The sequence below is a fragment of the Nicotiana tomentosiformis genome, chromosome 10, assembly GCF_000390325.3.
Source record: "Nicotiana tomentosiformis chromosome 10, ASM39032v3, whole genome shotgun sequence".
In the NCBI taxonomy this organism is placed as follows: Eukaryota; Viridiplantae; Streptophyta; class Magnoliopsida; order Solanales; family Solanaceae; genus Nicotiana; species Nicotiana tomentosiformis.
The window spans coordinates 23,699,207-23,716,183 of NC_090821.1; the positions used below are offsets into that span (position 1 = coordinate 23,699,207).

The 16,977-nt window shown below is 36.6% G+C and overlaps 1 protein-coding gene across 14 annotated transcripts; it reads left to right on the forward strand.

The window, feature by feature from the left end:
- The first annotated feature begins 489 nt into the window (after window positions 1-489).
- LOC104096271 (serine/arginine-rich splicing factor SR34A-like) lies at window positions 490-13,081 on the forward strand. 14 transcript variants are annotated; one of them, XM_070187514.1, is made up of 14 exons: window positions 505-648; window positions 1,500-2,195; window positions 2,289-2,399; window positions 10,406-10,471; window positions 10,571-10,645; window positions 10,740-10,854; window positions 10,999-11,045; window positions 11,127-11,184; window positions 11,423-11,472; window positions 11,752-11,808; window positions 12,078-12,196; window positions 12,281-12,355; window positions 12,445-12,505; window positions 12,611-13,081. In XM_070187514.1, exons 3-14 carry the CDS (start codon window positions 2,313-2,315, stop codon window positions 12,674-12,676), a joined length of 876 nt encoding a protein of 291 aa, XP_070043615.1. In that variant the 5' UTR covers window positions 505-648; window positions 1,500-2,195; window positions 2,289-2,312; the 3' UTR covers window positions 12,677-13,081. The 14 variants fall into 14 exon arrangements, with proteins under 14 accessions (XP_070043620.1, XP_070043611.1, XP_033512027.1 ...); XM_070187511.1 differs by having other exon boundaries at window positions 12,583-12,775; XM_070187519.1 differs by lacking the exon at window positions 1,500-2,195 and having other exon boundaries at window positions 490-648; window positions 12,692-13,081.
- The last annotated feature ends 3,896 nt before the right edge of the window (window positions 13,082-16,977 follow it).

Genomic DNA, 16,977 nt, shown 5'->3' on the forward strand with positions numbered 1-16,977 from the left:
AGACTTAGAATTTCAACTCTAAGAATGCTGAAATTCAGCAAATATAAACAAAAACTTCAGCTCGAAGTTCACCAAATACAAAACAAGATTCAGCCCTATAATACTGAAATTCAGCAAATACAAAATAAACTTTAGCCCTAGAATGCTGAAGTTCAACAATTACAAAATAAACTTCAACTCCTAGAATGCTGAAGTTCAGCAATTACAAAACAAAAACTTCAGCCAAAACATGCTGTAGATTTATTACGCTGAAGTTTGCCATTGCACTATGAACTTAAGTTTGCGTGATTGCCTTTGCAATTCAGGCCACTTTAGGCAAAAATATCTGAAGTTTTGCTATACTTCAGGAAAACATTCTGAAATTCAAACTTTAGACATAAATTTTTGTTACTTAAGGCCCGTATGTCTGAAGTTACCTGAAAAGTAGATACGTTGTAATTATTTTTGCAAAACGGGTATAAGTTAACTGGGTATACATGCAAATGAGCCCGTTATCACCCAGGCAATCACATTCACCGAGCCCACCTACAGTACAGCAACAGAGAAGCCGATAAGAAGTCCAATAAGGGGTGAAATATTCAAAGCGGAAGGGGAATTCCCTTCCATCAAATTCATCGGATTCTCTACCGTATCAAACTGAAATCAAAGGTAATTATTCTTCACATTCTGTTCTTCGCCCAAGTCACACTGTTAATCTTTCCATCCACTTTGTCTACCGACAAGGGTAAATGGGAAAAAATCCTAGTTACCGAATCAGTGTGTCTGTAGTTAAAGAAAAAAAAAGAACTTTGTACAGGTCTATTCTTTTCTTAGTTCATTTATGTCGTGAATTATTTGTGTATGGTTCATTTCGTTGGGTCCTAGGTTTTTCTACTGAGCGTTGTTATTCTGCATTTATGGGCTATAAGGCGTGTCCCATTTTTTTCACTAAACATCTTATACATTGAGAAATCATTTTCTGGATCATTTTTCTAGTGTATGGTAGAGTATGGAAGCAGGTGATATCATGTAACATTCAGTATGTACGGTGTTAAGATGATGCTTTGGTGATATTTTTGAGTATTAAAGGATAACAAAAATATCTAATTCTTGATTGAAGCAAAAAATATGAGGTAAGAATTGGGATATTTGCAAGCGAAGAAGCCATTTCGCCCCTTTTGGTGGGAAGTTATCTCCTTCAAGATAGCATATTCCACAATTCAAGCTAACCGACTACGGTAAAAAATGATTTCATCAAGGAAAACAATTTGTCATGCCAAACATACGTATATGAGAACTAGAATGTGTAGGTCTTAAGGGTTATGCTTCTTTGATGTGCACCTTACTTCCATACCTTCTCCACAGAGCAAACCCATTATTCCTCTTGATTTAGGTATGCATCATATTCACCTTCTCTGCAGTAGTGATGTTAGTTGCTCTAAAAAATGAACTGGTGGGATAGAATTGATATGGAGCAGAAATGTAACATTACTCTTTTTTGTGTATGTTGGCTGTAGCAGGCTACATGGCAGATAGTTGAGGTGGGCACAAGTTGGATTGGGCACCACCGTCATAAAGAATATCACTCGTTTTCTTTCTCGGGAAAATTAAATTATTGTTTGACTGCTATTGGTTGACTAGGGGTTACTTAAAGGCATGTTAGTCTTATGTCGGTTGAGAGAAAATGAAATCATTTGCAATAAAATGGCATTATGCGACTTTTAAATGGCTATGGATACATTGCATATCTTTTGGGATTAATTTTCTCAGTTTTGTTAAAAAGAAATCTGAGTACGATACTAATAAAAAAATAAGGAAAGAAAGAAAAGAGATCTGGGTAAGATAAATGCATAAATATATGACTGTGTTACCTCATCGCATTACACAGATGCTTTGTTTATGATAGATTTCAAGCACTTGGGACAAAAATGAGCTATGGAACATAGGGATGTATATGGGGAGTGGGAGAGGTCAGGGTGGCATTTTGTATTTATGTATAGTGGGAGGTTCTTGCTCACTTTCAGGAGAGCTTATAAAGATGAGGAGACCCAAATATTAATTTCAAATAACTTATAGCTTTTGGAGCATCTTGATGCATATGAGCAATGGAGCTTGTGGAGCACCGCTCAACTCGAGGATTGCTCTCTTGGTTTGCTTCAAAGTTTTCTACTTGAATCTGTTACTGTCGAATCAAACAAATACATAATGATCAAAATGTATATCCAATTTATTTATCTAACTATTGTTCGACAATGTTAATTGGAAGTTCTTGCACTGTTTATAAGTTACACTGACATGCAGCATTGCAGTGAATAATACCTACATAGTTCAGAATGAGTGGCCGTTTTTCTCGCACAATCTATGTTGGCAACCTTCCCGCAGATATAAAAGAATGGGAAGTTGAAGATCTATTCTACAAGGTTTGTCTTCTCTTGCTTTAGCTTACCAATGTTGGCCAGATAAATTAAGGTCAGGATTGAAGACTTGATATATGGAAGCTATTGCAGACACTCACAATTCACTTATTTATCTTTAACAAAAAGTACCATCAAAGTGCATGTAACTATTGAGAACCTGAATTTGAAGTTCACATTTTACTTGTGATAGTATTGCAGATAAATATATGCTTATTATGTTACATTTTTAGCCTGTATTTTTGTAGTTTCTCCGGTGCATATACAAATACTAGTTGATTGTAATTTGGAAATTTTTGTAACAGTGTTGGGGTGAGCGTGAAGAGAAGCGAAGCAAAGAGACAAGGCCTCGATTCGCTTTAAGCGTGAAGCATGAAGCGAAGCGAGCACTTCATAGAAGTGAAGCGAGATTTTCAAAAAACAGACCAAAATAAACTTTGCACAACAACAACAACAACAACAACAACAACAAACCCAGTAGTTTCCCACAAGTGGGTCTAGGGAGGGTAAGATGTACGCAACCTTACCCCTATCCCTGGAAGGGCAGAGAGGCTGTTTCCGATAGACCCTCGGCTAGAGAACGACTGAAAAAGAAAAGGTAATTGCAACAAGTAGGAATAACAGCAAGATGAAATAAGATCAAATCCAAGAATGCAGTCAAACTCTAGGTAGTAATAGCCATCTATGAATAAAAGATATCATACTAACACTAATACTAGCGAACTGAGTAAGACAAAGCGAACCACTCGACTATCTACGAACCTTCTACCCTAATTTTTGACCTCAACACCCTCCTGTCTAGGGCCATGTCCTTAGTCAGCTCCAGCTGCGCCATGTCCCGCCTAATAACCTCTCCCCAAGACTTCTTAGGCCTACCTTTACCCCTCCTGCTTCCCATCGAGGCTAACCGCTCGCACCTTCTAACCGGGGCTTCTATACTTCTCCTCTTAACATGCTCGAACCATCTCAACCTCGCCTCCCGCATCTTATCCTGCACAGGGGCCACTCCCTCATTTTTCCAAATAACTTCATTCCTAATCTTATCCAACCGAGTATGCCCACACATCCACCTCAACATCCTCATCTCAGCTATTTTTAGCTTCTAGGTATGAGAGTTCTTGACCGGCCAACACTCTTCTCCATACAACATAGTCGGTCTAACTACAACCTTGTAGAACTTACCTTTAAGTCTCAGCGGCACATTCTTATCACACAAGACACCGGAAGCGAGCCTCCACTTCATCCATCCTGCTCCGATACGATACGTGACTTCTTCATCAATCTCCCTGTTACCTTGTATTATAGATCCAAGATACTTGAAACTACCTCTATTGGGAATGACTTGCGTATCAAGCCTCACCTCCACATCCCCTTCCTGGGTACCGTTGCTGAACTTGCACCCCAAGTATTCCGTCTTGGTCCTGCTCAACTTGAAACCCTTAGACTCTAGGGTCTGCCTCCAAACCTCCAGCCTCTCGTTAACACCACCCCGTGTCTCGTCAATTAAAACTATGTCATCAGCAAATAACATACACCATGACACCTCACTTTGAATGTGTCTTGTCAAAGCGTCCATCGCCAAGGAAAATAGGAATGGACTAAGAGCTGATCCCTGGTGCAACCCCATCATAACCGGGAAGTGTTCCGAGTCTCCTCCTGCTGCCCTAACCCGAGTCTTAGCTTTATCATACATGTCCTTAATCACCCTAATGTAGGTTACTGGGACCCCTTTAGCCTCCAAGCATCGTCAGAGCACCTCTCTCGGGACTTTGTCATATGCTTTTTTTAGGTCAATGAACACCATGTGCAAGTCCTTCTTCATCTCCCTATACCGCTTCACCAATCTCCTCACAATGTAAATGGCTTCCATAGTCGAACGCCCCGGCATGAAACCGAATTGGTTCTGAGAAATGGACACATTGGTCCTCACCCTCACTTCAAAACTTTCATAGTATGGCTTAACAACTTAATCCCCCTATAATTATTGCAACTTTGGATATCGCCCTTGTTTTTATACAGAGGAATCATCGTACTCCACCTCTATTCATCGGGCATCTTCTTCGTCCTAAAAATGACGTTGAACAGCCTAGTGAGCCACTCCAAACCTGCTCTACCCGCATTCTTCCAAAATTCCACAGGTATTTCATCTGGCCCGGTAGCTCTACCCATGTGCATCTTACGCATAGCCTCCTCGACCTCCTCTACTCTTATGCGGCTACAATACCCGAAATCCCGACGCATCTCGGAGTGCTCCAAGTCGCCCAACACAATGTCCCTATCACCCTCTTCGTTCAGGAGTTTATGGAAACTAGTATCTATGAATGTGCGTTGCACGTTAATAATGACACGTGATGATTTAAATATTTATTTATTTGAAGAAACAATAAAATTTAATTAATGAGAGAAATTTTATGTATAATAATACAACAATCATCTAAATGCTAAAAAATATTATTACATTAGCATAATACATGAATTTAAAATAAAAGGATATCATCAAAACTTACACAAATGATCAATTTTTTCATGTTAGTTAGATTATTATGTATTATGGTTTAAAAATATTTAATGTGATGGTATATTAACGAACACTTCTTTGTGGACAATATTTTTTTGTGTATGTTTCCTCCTAATGCTTTGGTTGCTCTGCCTTAACCAACACTCTTGTTGTCGATCTTGATATCTCTCTTAAAAGTGCAACATACAGTTGTACGTGCGAGAAAATATATTGCGGTAAATATAGTCCAATATTTAGGATGTTTGTCCTTGTGCTTTATTTGTTATATTTGCAAAACATAAACACACTAAAAGTTATTTTCACACAAATTTAAAAGGATATTCCTTGGTTTCGGAAGACGAAAGTTGAATTCAGGGATAAGAATATACTTAGAAGCACATTTGCCAGTATCATAATTTTTGCATGTATGACGTTATTGTCAAAACTTCTATATACCATATGTGTGCTATTACATAAGCTATTCGGTGTATCTAAGTTTTTCAGTGGCATGAAAGACATTTTTTTTAAAAACATTAACCTATATAAAATGGAAGATCAATTTTAACTTAGTCTATTATATATACGGTGACACTAACATATGTAAGAATTAATAAACTTGACAACAAACATTTATGGTAGAAGGCCATTTGGTATTAAAGTATTTAAGTATTCTTCTTGGTAGTAATTATTGGTATCATTTTCTGCTGAGTCAAAAACTGAAAAACATTTTATTTTTATTATAAAATTTTGCAATCAACCTTTTATTTAGTTGGTATCTTTTTAATTCTATCTTGCGATTTGCACAAATTACATTTTAATCTAATGATAGAAATATTTCTCTTATTAAATGTACTACCATTACCATTGGGATTGATAATGAAGTGTTCAAGAAAAAACAAATCATCTTTTATTGGATGCTCTTCTTCGTTTCCGACATGAAGTAAGAAGACACTGAATACTGGATCTGTTCTTACTTTATATTTCTTGATAGTTAAATCTTTTTTCATTTAAGGCCAGAATTATAACTTTGGCAAGCTAGCTTTTACGGTCTCTACTTTTGTCGATTTTAGAGTATTTGATAGAAATCACCTCCCAAACCATTAATTTTCTATCAAACGGTTCATTAATAAGAACTCTCGGCAATTATTTCGATCGTTTGACACTTTGCCATAAGTGTTTCATACAATATTATCAATTTTGCTTTCCTGACAAATTTAGTATCATTGCTCTGTTTTGATATATTTGTGATGGTTATTTAAGTTGTTTGAAGAGGTATATCAAATCTAAAGTGGGTGGTCTCATAATAAAATCGTTGTTGGTAAACCACTTGCTATTATTGCTAACAGTGCCATGCCTCTTGATATGATATTTGTAAGTAATGCATGACATAGAAATATTATTTCGATTACGCCGGAGGCATCTACAAAGAATAATCTCGTTATACCAGAGTCAACTCTTAATAATATAGTCTTGAAAGCTTGTTCTTGATTATGATTTAGCTTTGATTGTGCTTCGTCACTCACTTGTATAACATTTTGATTCTTAATAATATACTAACATTTTTACTTTGTGTTCTAACGCTCTTTTTATGGAATAAATTTATGTATCCTAAGATATTTTTTTAACTTGAATAAGAATTTTACTCATATGATGAATTTAAAAAATAATTAAATTGGACTCTCTTGCTAAATAATTAATTAAAGATTTAATTATTTAGTTTTAACATAAAAAATAATTTATTTTATGTTGATTCAGATCTTAATATTAGTTCATCTCTTGTTTTGAATATTTAATCTTAATTATAACTTTATCCACTATAAATTTTATTTTCAAAGAGTAAAAGATTGATATGACATTTCACTTTTAGATCTTTATGTTTGTAGAATCATTAGTGGTATTGACTCTTACCAACCATTTTTTTTTTCTCACACATTTATATTCTTAAATATTTTCTTAGTTTCTTAGCTGCTGTTTAATAATTGGGTATTTTCAATATTACATGAAAAATTTATAAAAAAATATTATTTGAGTAGGAAAATAGTTCAAATATAATATAAAAATATATTATCGTGGGGGTATTTTTTCTCAATTTCAACTCTTTATGCAGTCCATTTAATATTACTTTTATTATTTTTGGTATTGGACATTATGGAGTGGTAATGTATTGCCAATACGAAGGATTCTTATGAAATTAATTTTATTAAACCTTCATATATATTTTTAATAAGAATTTAATAGATAAAATTTTATTAATTTTAAAAATTAGCAAATAAGGTATTGTAGTCCAAAAAATAGGTTAGTGAAGTTATGTCCTTTCCCTATGAGTTATTCCGGTTAATATTTTAGGGCTATTTTGTATATTAATATTGTATTTACGCTTTTATAATAAAATAGGCTCTCCTTTTTCTAAATGAATTTGGACAATATAATACATTTTCAAATTAAATTAGTAATAGGACATTATAATACGTTTTCGAATTAAATTAATAATAGGAATTTTAAAGAAGTATATCCTAAAAGTAATAGGATTACATGACTAAAGATATTTACTTGTTCAATTTTATATGAATTAGACCGCCCGGAAGTAATTATACTAATAGGATTCCTAAAGGTAATCATGTAGGATTCCTAACGTGTAGTATTATGTCCTAAAATTAATAGGATTATAAGGCTAATATCTAAAATTCGGGTTATGTCCTTTTATTATGAGTTATTATGCTTAATATTATAAGGTTATTTTTGTAAACCGACATTGTATTCATGATTTTATAATAATATAGATATGTCTGCCATCTTCGTCTAATCTGAGCCTCTTCCATCAAAACTCTACTTTCCTCATCTTTGATACACTTAACTTGATCCAGGTCACGGGCCTTTCTCTCTCTCACCTTGGCTAGCCTGTATAGCTTCTTGTCCCCGCCTTTGGCCCCAAGCTCTTCATACAAACGCCCAAACGCCGCAGTCTTAGCCGCAGTAACCGCTAACTTCGCTTTCTTCTTAGCCCTCCTATATCCCTCCATGTTCATCCTCTTCGCCTCCTCGTCCATGCTCTCTCTATAAGTGTCAAGTATGCCGTTTGCTTGGCTTCCACTTTCTCTTGTACCTACCCTAACACTTCTCTCGCAGCTACTCTAATACACTCCGGTGTCGTGGTCCACATACAGCTCGCGTCCCCACTGCTCCTCCAGGCTCCCATAGCCAACAACTTCCACCCCAACTCCTGCGCTTTGTCACTAGTCAAAGCACCCCACCTGATCTTGGGTTGACCATACACGACCCTCTTCCTCCTCTTCCTCACGATCTCTAAGTCCATCACCAATAATATATATAAGCACATATTCAACTTAACAAAATCCTCCTTAAGACAAGCAAAATCAACACCAAATGTAAATGAATCAAAGAAATAAAATTAGCTACTTTAATTGAAAATAATTCACTGAAAATGGATGAAACGAAAACTAAAAAAAAGGAAATATTATACTATTATAATTAGAAAATTTTACTGAAAAGAGCAAATTAAAGACTAATTGAAGAAGAAGAAGAAAAAAACAAGAGAAGAATAGAAAACGATGCATCAACAATTTGGGGATTTTTAGCACATAAATAAATAAGAAGAAAAAGGGAAGAGGAAGGAAAAAAATTGACAGCCCTGCTTCAGCAGAGAAACAAAAACGAAGGGAAGAAGAATGAGAATAAGAACAAGAAAAAAAAAAATTGGCAGCATTTACATGCTTCACCCGAGAAACGAAAGAGAAGAGAAAAAGGACAAGGAACAAATTCATACCTGAGCCTTGAAGAAGTCTTCAAGCTTCTAAAACCCTAGTTTTGTTGAGTCACGCAACTTCTGTCGAGTCTCAGGTTCAATGGGCAATTAATTTTGCAAGTTATTTTTTCTGTAAATTTAAACCCGTTCAAACTTAAAAATTAATAAAGTGCATGATTTGCATGCTTCTCGCTTTACCTTCGCTTCACGCTTCATCGAAGCCGCATTGCTTCACCTCATCTGAAGCGCCAACCTTATCGTATCGCTTCACTTCCTGCTTTAAACGCAGAAGCGAGCGCTTCCCCCAACCCTGGTATGGATAAGAAGCCAAACTCTTGCTAAAGAAAACTTCAATAATGATGTGAACATATAATTGGAAAAGAAAGGGTGATAGTGATATAGGCTTTACAACGGTAACCATAAAAAAAGATATAGGCTAGTTAACCTGTCTCCTCTCCAGGTTTTCTTGAGATCAAAAGCAGGGTTGGGGAAGCAGTCGCTTCTGCGCTTAAAGCGAAAAGCGAAGCGGTAAGGTTGGCGCTTCAGATGGGGTGAAGCGATGCCGCTTCGATGAAGCGTATGTTTGTGACTGTGAAGCATGAAACAAAGGTAAAGCTATAATTGTGCGCCTTACTAATTTTTAAGTTTTGAAGGGTTTAATTTAAATAAAAAAATTTCAAAAAGGTTTAATTTTGTGGACTGAACCTGGGGCTTGACATTCACAAGTTGTGCGACTCAACAAAGTTAGGGTTTTCTGTTCAAGGCTTAAGTATAAATTTTTTCCTTGTCCTTATTTTTTTTCTTCTGTTGTTCTTTTTCGTTTCTCTGCCGAAACAGGTAAATGTTGCCAATTTTTATTCTTTCTTCCCTTCTTCTTTTTCGTTTCTCTGCTGAAGCAGGTAAATGTTGCCAATTTTTTTCCTTCTTCTTCTTCCCTTTTTCTTCTTCTTGTTCTTCTTCTTATTTCTCTGCTGAAAATCCTCAAATTATTGGGGATTTGTTTTGCAAATTATTGCTGCTTTATTTTTTATTCTTTTTTTTTCCTAGTCTGTTTCTTCGGTTGGTCTTTAATTCTCTTTTCAGTGGATTTTTCTAATTATAATAGCTGATTATTATCATTTTTAAAATTTTTTGTTCATGTGTATTTTTTTCAATTAAGGTTGCTAATTTTTTATTTCTTTGATCTATTTACATTTAGTGTTGATTTTGCTTGTCTATTGTGCTATCTACTTTTTAGTTTTTTAATTGAATATGTGCTTATGTATATTGTCTTTGTACAATGTTTATTTTGGTCCTTTTTTTTAAAAACAATCAATGAAGCGCTCGCTTCGCTTCACGCTTTAAGCGAATTGGGGCCTTGTCGCTTCGCTTCATGCTCGCCCCGACACTGGTCAAAAGATTCCCTCCCCTGTGATCATGAATGCTGAAGACAGAGATAACCAGAGTCAAGAGTTCAGGACTACTTTTAACCAAATGAAGGGCTAAAGATGTTTGTTCTAAGAGTTTCTTCTATTCATGTCAATGGTGTTATTGTTAGTTGGTAAGAGATTGTCAAGAAAGGCGACAATGATTCTAGCTGAGTTTCAGTGTGTGAAAATCTTAATCTATTTAGATCCTGATGTATGATCGTTGAAGTATTGGCCAGAAAATCTTGTTTTTGAGAAGTGTAGCTCATTTTGACTCCTCTTGTTTACTCTTAATTCAAAACTAAAGAGCTGGTTACTGATCTTTAGACCTCTCTTATTTTTGCAGTATGGGCGTATACTGGATGTTGAGTTGAAGATTCCCCCGCGTCCTCCTTGCTATTGCTTTGTAGAGGTTGGTTATGTGAACATATGTTCACTTGAACCTTCACTTTCTCCTTCTTTGTTCTTTTTCTGATTGTCAATCAATCATTTTGAGTTCTTTTGTATACAGTTTGAAAATGCTCGTGATGCTGAAGATGCTATCAGGGGTAGAGACGGCTACAACTTTGATGGCTGTCGTCTGCGGGTAAGAAGAGCTCAGCTAAATTTCCTTGTATTATGAAATATAGATTTTTCTGTATGCAAACTATCTCGATAACCATTTTTACTGCTTGATATAGGTTGAGCTTGCTCATGGTGGTAGAGGGCCGCCATCTTCAAGTGATCGTCGTGGTGGCTATGGCCGCAGTGATGGTGGAGGGCGTCATGGCATTTCTCGCCATTCTGAGTATCGAGGTGCCACTGGATCTTTTTAAGGGATTATATAATGCCTTCCTATATTGAAGGCTGTGTTACTATATAATTTCTCTAATCGCTAAATTTATTTAATTCCCCTAATCACCTAAATTTTTTAAACTGGTTTCTATGATAACCATACAGTTATTGTTCGTGGCCTCCCATCTTCTGCTTCCTGGCAAGATTTGAAGGTAACAGAAGTTTTACCTGGGGATTCTGTTTGGTGATTTGAATGTGTAGCTGTTGCATTAACCTTCTGGAAAACATCTCAGGATCATATGCGAAAGGCTGGCGATGTTTGCTTTTCTGAAGTTTCCCGTGACAGTGAAGGTATGACCTAACATGTCCTATGCTTTTACTTGTAAATTTAGCACAATGTTCAAGACTTCAAGGAAACCTTGTCATTACACTTGTACGTTTCTTGGTATCCCGGGGAAACAATTGAACGTATATGAATGCTTAAGGAGTTAAAATGTTAGGAAAAGTGTTAGCTAGGTAGCATCTATTGTGTATTCCTTAGTTCCTGTGCTGCTCAAGTGCCCAAACTAAATTTTTTCTTTCATATCAGGAACCTTTGGCCTGGTTGACTATACACACTATGATGACATGAAATATGCTGTAAGTTTCTTATTTTGCTACATGGTATTATAAGTTTTGAATGGTTAGTTATCAAATGCTCCAATCTATTATCAAGGAGGTGTAGCCGTAGCTGCTAGGTTACCTCAAGGTCTTGGTTCAAATCTATTTGTGTGCATCATTAGAGTTTTTATAACCTTTCCCTGAATGATATTTTGTAACTTTTATTCTGTCGATTGTTGCTTATGGATATTTCAGCTCCTTTTTTCATTCTTTAGAAAGTGAAGTGCCATGTAGCTAACCTTTTGTCTTGTTATTCAGATTCGCAAACTTGATGATACAGAGTTCAAAAATCCTTGGACACGAACCTATATCCGGGTATTTGTTTATTTCTGTGCTGCATTTGGATTTCCTTTCTTCCCTATGCCCTCTGGGTCGCTTTTTATCTTTTAATTGTTTCCGGGGTCCTCTGTTTTTGGGATGGAGCGGTGGGTTTCATATTCAGTGGAGTAGTAATGATTTAGGTTATCTTCTTGGGTGCTGTACCTAATTCTATATCCTTGAAGTAGTACTATTTTTGACTTTATTTTACAGTCACTTATATCTTTATTTTTAGGCTCACTTGATTTTCATTGTCCTATATATAGGTAAGAGAACACAAGCGAAGTCCATCCAGAAGCCGCAGCAGGAGCAGGAGCAGAAGTCCGAGGGGGAGCAGAAGCAGAAGCAGAAGCAGAAGCAGAAGCAGAATTCCGAAGAGGAGGAGGTATTCATATTGTAGATCATGAATGGGTTGTATGTGCACATTCATTTTTCTCTTGTTTTCCAGCATAAAGTTTTCCTTGTGCAGCAAATCAGCTGGAAGATCTGTTTTGAGATCACCGCCGGCGAAGTCTAGATCTGCATCTCCTGTGAAGTCGACTAGGTACATGACAACTGAGTTTTTTAATTCATATTAAAGTCGGGGATGCCTCTTTTAACTCTTTTGGTGGTTTGGGCCCTTTTTAAATGTAGACCCAGGTCCAGGTCCAAGTCCAAGTCCAAGTCCAGATTAAGGTCGGCGTCCCCTCGTCAGGTAAGGCTTTGTTTCTAATGTAGGACCATGATGACAATAAAGTATGTCACAGTGATATTTCATTTTTGTAATTGGAGGGTGCCTTGTCTTTATACCTCGTGGCAGACCATCGTGGATGGATATTTGAATCGTCGCTTCTGCTCATGCCTTAATCATTCTGATGTTAGCTAACTTGATTGCTTTCAGGCACGATCAAACAGTGGCTGATTTCATGTGATTTTATTAGGTGTACCCCACTAAAATTATGCTTAGTTCGGTTTTGGACTCAAACTGCAAACTAAGGTGTGGTTATGGGGTGTACCTAAAGCAGAACCATTTGAGGTCTTTCCATAATGTATGTGGTCCTACTTGACAGTTCTGTTATCTTGTTCTATTAGATATTAGTGATATGTGTGGCCAGTGATGGCGTAGCATTCATTTATGTTAGTGTTTTTGGTGTTTGAGGAGATATAGCTCAAGTTGGACTGGTTGGCATATACTGTGTATTGCCAAAATTTGGTTGTTATGGGCATGCTATATCAGTTTGGCACCATTTTTATGTTGGCGCTAGAGGGAATATATGTTATCTTCTGTGTTCGCCATCTTCTTTGGCCAAGTGTAATGTACTTTCACAGCCCCCGCCACAAAAAAAAAAAAAAAAAAAAAAAACACTTGAAGATTACTTGACTACCTCTTCACTAGAATTTTAATGTAGAAAGTCTTGCATTGTATAGCAGTCCTGGCGAATGAGTTAAAATCTGAGAGCAAGTCAAGTTGTATTACTTTTGCAAAGGAGTTTAGACCAACCCATTTAAGAGACGTTAATGGGAATTTCGCCCATGATTGTGCAGGCTAAGGACCAACTACACAAATTTACCCAGCCTAGAAATGTTCACGTTACTTCCATGACTACTGCGCAGTCATATATTTTTAATTGTGCCACACAAGCTGGTAATAGGGTAGATCAAATATTAATAAGTATTCATTAAAGACTAAGAGGGTACTTTCTTAACTTCAATATTGTAAATGGCCATGAAGGCCATTTCCTTAATAAGATCAGCTTGCTTATTCTATGAGACTGGTATTAGCTTGAGATAATTATGGAGTTCTAAAAAATTCAGCAATAAATAATTGTAAAAAATTTAAAAAGAGATTCTTTAATGTGCTTCAAATGGAATGCAAAGAGTGTTTAGAATCTTTCAAACCTCATTTGGGACTTGGAAGGTGTGGAGTCTACTCCATTGTTAGAAATTTTAAAAATTATCATTTAACATTAAGAGTACCTAAAATCAAAGGTAAAAGAAAAAATTAACATACAAGCGATAACTTAATACATAAAAGTTGAACCAATTGAGGCTCAAGTACATCCATCAAATGAGTAAAAAAGAAAATACCTTTATTGAATAAATAGAAAAATATATAGAATTGAAGTCAAAAAAGTTACAGAGAGAGAATCCATCTTCCCTCTAACCAAAAGTTACCGTTTTACCGTCAGACCTCTCTATAACAGCATCACTATATAACAATCATTTACTATAAAAGCCAAGTTTTTATGGAACTAATTTTTATGCAATATTATAATATATATTCTATATAACAGCACTTCACTATAATAGCCAAAAATTCTGAAACAAATAAGACTGTTATCGATAGGTTTGACTAAGAGTGTTAAGGGGCCGGGCTGGTCCGGGCTAAAGGAAAAGGAGACCGGCCGATCTTGGTACCAGTCCGGTTACCGATTTCAAAATACTGGTCTTATCGGTTCCATGCCTCGCCGATTGAAAATTGAACCAGAACGGTTCCGGACCTTATGGTTCGGGTCGGTTTTATTATTTTTTTTTTTGTGTATTTTGCATAACTATCGTAATTTATATTAAGATAAAGTAAAAATGTAAAACATAAAAACAATCTTATAAAAAGAATGTTTGAATAAATTTCAAAGACTTTAAAAGCCTTATATTTGAAATTTTGAATAAAATCTTCAAAGGCTTTAAAAGCCTTATATTTGAATATTTCATTAAGAATTTAAGATAATACAAGGAAAAAAATTCTTTTTAATTCAAACTTGCAAATTAAAGTTTACATTTTACAACAACTAAATTAAAGAAAAAAGAGTAAATTCAAATTTGAATTATTAAATATAATCTTCAAACTTCAAAAGTTTTGCATTGTCCTAATAAGTTCTTCATAATTAATATGAACTTCTTGGCCATCTTTTGAAGTGTTGAATTCAGATGGGTTACCATGTGTTAATATCTCCAAGTTTGAGATAACTGAAAAATGATAACTGAGAACTGAAATGATAACTGTTGAAACTAAAACTGAAATGATAACTGATAACTAAACAAAGGAAGTAAGGATATAAATACTCCCTCTTCTGAATGATGAACCACCTATTTATCTGAATAAACTACGGCCTCGAGCCCAATATATATGTGCACAAGCTACGATCTCAGGCCCAAGTATACGTATACATAACTAAGGCCTCAGGCCCAAAAATGCATAAAAGCATAACTACGGCCTCAGGCCCAAACATGCATAAAGCAGAAATTGTTACGGTCTTCCTACAGGCCCAAGAGGCGGACTACTTCCAGAACATGATATCTGCTATGGGTAGACCATTCGCCGAGGCTATCAAAATTGGGGAAATGATTGAAAACTGTTTAAAAACAGGTCGAATCTTGAGTCCTGCTGCTTTTAAGGCCTATAGTTTGAGTGGAACAAGTGATCAAAATACAACCTAACCTGTTTGACTTTTCTAACACCCATGTACAACCCAGTGTCTACAGAGCCTCTAAAAGATACAACAGAGTGTTATGATAGTGTCGGAAACAAGGCCCGGTTATACCTTCGTCCATTGGAGGCTTCACCCTGGCAGCTTGCTCACGCCATTTGACGGCATATTCGCGAAAGCTTTATGCTATTTTCTTTATCAAATTAGATAAAGAGTTTCTGTCGGGAGCGATGTCCACATTGTATTGGAACAGGCGGACAAAATCTTGGGCTAGATCGTCCCACACATGCCAATGAGTAATTTCTTGATCCATATACCATTCAGAAGCGATTCCGGTGAGGCTTTCTCCAAAATAGGCCATTAGCAGCTCCTCTTTTCCGCCAGCGCCCCTCAGCTGGTTACAGTATCATTTCAGGTGAGCGATCGGGTCTCCGTGCCCGTCGTACTTTTCAAATTTTGGCATCTTGAAGCCAGCTGGCAAGTGGACATGGGGAAACATACACAGGTCGGGGTATGAGACGCTCTTTTGGCCGCTCAGACCCTGCATGTTTCTCGGGCTTTGTTCTAGGCTCTTCATTTTCCGAGTCATTTCCTCTTGCTCGGGATTCTTGACAACCTTTTCTTGCAATACCGAGAAGTCACACTGCGGATGTTGAGTAAATGAGCATGGGGTCACGTATGTTATTTCTGGTTGAAATTGTGGACCCTGAAAGGTGAACATTGGAGGCTCAACATATGGTTGTGGTATAGTTGGTTGTGTTGTGGTGCAGACTGGTGCCGCAACGAACATTGCTGGCGGTGCCCTTGAATCCGGCGCCTGGGGGTGAACCACAGAAGGCATTCCGGGACCATTAGACGACATTAGAGGGTGCCCGCATGGGATGAGCGGGTTGGGCACAAGGATGTTGGTAAGCCCACCAGATCTCGGGATCAACTCAGGGAACCTAGGGTTGCACTTGGCGGTTCCCTACCATTAGACCAGGCGTCCCATATTTCTAACATGCAGAGACGCAACATTCTATTTTCTTCAGCAGCTGTTGATTCTGGCTGCGGAATAGCTGATGTCGGGCTATCCTCAGGACCGATGATTGGTAGATTGCTTGCGGAGGCCATCTCTGCTTTGGATATTGTGAAGGATGGGAAGCCTGACTACCAACAAAACCAACCACCTGAACAGAACCTGGCTAATTTGCACACCTAACAACCTTGTTAGTTTTGAGACATTTAACAGATAGGAAATCACACATTAGGATGCAATGCACCTAACGGTTAAACGCTTCTACCATGTGTTTGAACGATTGCGTGTTTCATCCAGGCCTTTAAATGTCTCTTTCCATTCTATACCTCTATCATTTCAATTTCTGGCTCTCTCTTTTCTTTCTTTCTTTTTTTTTTGGATTTTTTCACTGTTGCTTTTTTTTTGGTTGTTTTTTTTGCTCTTTGTTTTTTCTGTTATTTTTGCCACTCTTTTCTTTATTTTTCACTCAATTTTTCTCTCTTTTTTTCGGTTTATTGTTTCACTCAATTTGTTTATGGTTATGATCGAATCCGATGGGGATTGCCTACGTATCATGATGCCGCATGAATCAGATCTTGCGTAGTTCGGAAAAATCAGGAATGGAGTAAATAAACTAACTTTTTTTTACTTACTTTTTATAACACTCAGACTATGAAAACGTTTAAAAAAAGAATATTAATTTTTTGCATTTAGTTTTTTATTTTTGAAATTTTCGAAAGAAAGGCTTTGAAAGAAAAAAGA